The 3,797-nt window shown below is 58.9% G+C and overlaps 1 protein-coding gene across 1 annotated transcript in view; it reads left to right on the top strand.

Moving 5' to 3' along the window:
• The window catches only part of LOC125039032 (translation initiation factor IF-2-like), a 3,726-nt gene extending 211 nt beyond the window's left edge, over positions 1 to 3,515 (top strand). The window contains exons 2-4 of the mRNA XM_047632751.1: positions 1 to 46; positions 727 to 734; positions 3,209 to 3,515. The exon at positions 1 to 46 is cut by the window's left edge and continues 56 nt beyond it. Coding sequence (XP_047488707.1) covers positions 1 to 46; positions 727 to 734; positions 3,209 to 3,515 — 361 coding nt within the window. The remainder of the gene's footprint in view (positions 47 to 726; positions 735 to 3,208) is intronic.
• The last annotated feature ends 282 nt before the right edge of the window (positions 3,516 to 3,797 follow it).

Raw genomic sequence — 3,797 nt, 5'->3', positions numbered from 1 at the left:
ACAAACAGGTGCCCAAATAAACGCAGAAGATCCTCACCCCTCTAAGGCAAGTGTCCAAGCTTCTTAAACAAATGAGTGACTAATTAGCATAAACCGCCACAAATACCCAATGCGTGAAATTTCGAATACAAACTTCAGTGATAGGAAGTTAAATTTCTCATACACATATACCCATAATTATGCACAATCAAGTTCAATCAAACACATATGTACTAAGATATTCTTGGCCATCAACTCACGAAGACATACATACAAACGAACAAAAAAAAAACAAAAACAAAAAAAACGAATACGTCACACACCACCAAATAAAAAAATAAAAAAAAACACAAGAAAAGGACAACCAAGAAGCAATTACACATTTCCAGACTAATCTGAACCAGTTATTCAAAATCAAACCATATGCCGCTTGTTAACCACATAATGCTACCGACTATTAGGATCCAACTCTATATTACACTCAAAACAGAGCTGGAAGAAAGACAAATTCTAATTCTAAAATCCTCATAAATTTTCAATATGCTATTATAATTTAATTGTGTAGTTTATATATTCTATAAAAAAATGTACAATATCATTAGGCCAAATTCACCCAGCATCCAAGAACATCAGTCAGGGTAAAATGACAATGCTTTCGAATCGCACAACTCCCGTAAATTCGCTAACAACCACTGCTTGTTAATGAGCCAAATTACTTTCTTTTAGACCCATTTTTTCTATTTTCAGAAGCCAAAGCAAGAGAAAATCAAAATGCAGGACAGACGCACAAAATTACAAACTCGAGCTACAAACATCTGCAAACATTAAAAACATCTTTCTCTGCCCACCTTACGAAAATCAATTGCACGATAATGGAAATACTAGGGTAACATATTCTACCTCTAACCTAACCGAAAACAACAACGGCAAGACCTACATTCGCCACAAGGAGAGAAAATAACATAAGAACTTCATTTTCCTACCACCTGTTCATATCCCTCCCCCATACGCCACGAGTCGGTTTCATTTCGTAAAAAAGAAGATAATTATCAATATCTAGGCATCGACAATTTTCTCCACTTCTTTTAAATCCTGCTCGTGTCAAATTCCCGTCATATTAATAATCGGTTGGAGAACAGGTGATGATGTAGGCCTATCAATTCTGATTACTTGAATATTACTGAAAACTTGACATTACAGAATCCCAATCAAGTGTCATAAATATATTGGAAATAAGGGTAAAATCCAATTCTAATTTCAACAACAATACTGATGAAAACAACAGTAAAAACAATAAAATTATGAAAAATAAAACATAACAAGGTTGATTCACACACCCACCAAAATACTGGGTGGAAATTTCATCATTTCCAATCTACCATTTCCTAATTAACGATAGTGATGATGATCCTCCTAATATCAAATTAGGAAGACGAATAATATGTACAAAAATAAAACAAGACAAATCCAAAAATCTATCCCACACAAACCCGAGAAAAAACCCTGAAAAAAACATGTGTACAGTTTAAAACAAGCTACACCTCCCCCTCCCCGTTTAACCGAAGACGTATGTAATAAATCTGAGGAGAAGATCGCCCAAATCCCCTGGTTTGTGGACCTTTTCGAACTCGGAGGGAAAATACATATTTATTCCCCATCATTGAAAACGCCTGATCCTTTGCCTTCTTTAACCACTAGCGTTATCTCGACCCTTTAAACCTCTCTCCCCGCCCTCAACCTCACCGTGGGCGTACCAGACACACGCCCACCCACGCCTACTGTCACAAGTCACCTACCTGACGCAGGAGGACTGACATTAAACGTAAAAAAACGCAAAATTCACTTGACGTTGCAGACGGCTTTGCACTAACAGCTGAGCCGCCACTAGACTGAGGCCCGTTGCCGGAATCGCCAGGGCCGCTAGTTCATTTCCGCTTTTTTCGCGCCTTGCTCGGGGCCCTGCGGCTCTCGGAAGCACGCCCTCCGCTACGGACGGAATTCACGCCTCGACCCAAACAGCCAGACGGTCAAATGAAGGAGTAAAATCACCGCGAGCCCGGAAATAAAATGAAGGCCCTGCCGAGAGCAACGTTGTCGTGACGTCACGCTGGGTGCTGCACCCTCGGCCTCGGCGGCGGCGCGCGGTTCGAACGCCGCCACGGCGCCCGGACCCGCTGCCGACGGCGCCCGGACCCGCTGCCGACGGCGCCCGGACCCGCTGCCGACGGCGCCCGGATCCCCTGCCGACGGCGCCCGAACCCGCTGCCGTCGGACCCTCTACCCGACGGCGCCCGGACCCTCTACCCGACAGCGCCCGGACCCGCTGACCGACGGCGCCCGGACCCACTACCCGACGGCGCCCGGACCCGCTGCCGAGGGCGCCCGGACCCGCTGCCCGACAGCGTCCGGACCCGCTGCCGACGGCGCCCGGACCCGCTGCCGACGGCGCCCGGACCCGCTGCCGAGGGCGCCCGGACCCCCTGCCGACGGCGCCCGGACCCACTACCCGACGGCGCCCGGACCCGCTGCCGAGGGCGCCCGGACCCGCTGCCGACGGCGCCCGGACCCGCTGCCGACGGCGCCCGGACCCGCTGCCGACGGCGCCCGGACCCGCTGCCGACGGCGCCCGTACCCGCTGCCCGACGGCGCCCGGACCCGCTGCCGAGGGCGCCCGGACCCACTACCCGACGGCGCCCGGACCCGCTGACCGACGGCGCCCGGACCCGCTGCCGAGGGCGCCCGGACCCGCTGCCGAGGGCGCCCGGACCCGCTGCCGAGGGCGCCCGGACCCGCTGCCGACGGCGCCCGGACCCGCTGCCGACGGCGACCGGACCCGCTGCCGACGGCGCCCGTACCCGCTGCCCGACGGCGCCCGGACCCGCTGCCGAGGGCGCCCAGACCCGCTGCCGAGGGCGCCCGGACCCACTACCCGACAGCGCCCGGACCCGCTGCCGACGGCGCCCGTACCCGCTGCCCGACGGCGCCCGGACCCGCTGCCGACGGCGCCCGGACCCACTACCCGACAGCGCCCGGACCCGCTGCCCGACGGCGGCCGGACCCACTACCCGACGGCGCCCGGACCCACTACCCGACGGCGCCCGGACCCCGCTGCCGAGGCGCCGGACCCCGCTGACCCGACGGCGCCCGGACCCGCCTGCCGACGGCGCCCGGACCCACTACCCGACGGCGCCCGGACCCGCTGCGACGGCGCCGGACCACTACCCGACAGGCGCCCGGACCCGCTGCCCGACGGCCGCCCGGACCAGCAGCCGACGGGCGCCCGTACCCCCGTGCCCGACGGCGCCCGACCCGCTGCCGAGGGCGCCCCGGACCCGCTGCCCGACGGCGCCCGGACCCACTGCCGAGGGCGCCCGGACCCCGCTGCCGACGGCGCCCGACCCACTACCCGACGGCCCCGACCCTGCCGAGGGCGCCCGGACCCGCGCGAGGGCGCCCGGACCCGCTGCCGACGGGCGCCCGGACTCCGCTCGCCGAGGGCGGCCCGACCCGCTGCCGACGGCGCCCGGACCCGCTAGCCGGCGGCGCCCGTACACGCTGCCCGACTGCGCCCGGAACCCAGCTGCCCGACGGGCGCCCGGACCCGCTGCCGAGGGCGCCCGGACCCGCTGCCGAGGGCGCCCGGACCCACTACCCGACAGCGCCCGGACCCGCTGCCGACGGCGCCCGTACCCGCTGCCCGACGGCGCCCGGACCCGCTGCCGACGGCGCCCGGACCCACTACCCGACAGCGCCCGGACCCGCTGCCCGACGGCGGCCGGACCCACTACCCGACGGCGGCCGGACCAACTACCCGACGG

Source organism: Penaeus chinensis, chromosome 26 (assembly GCF_019202785.1).
Source record: "Penaeus chinensis breed Huanghai No. 1 chromosome 26, ASM1920278v2, whole genome shotgun sequence".
NCBI classification, from domain to species: domain Eukaryota; kingdom Metazoa; phylum Arthropoda; class Malacostraca; order Decapoda; family Penaeidae; genus Penaeus; species Penaeus chinensis.
Note: the sequence above shows the minus strand (reverse complement) of the source record. Positions and strands in the feature narration are given on the sequence as shown.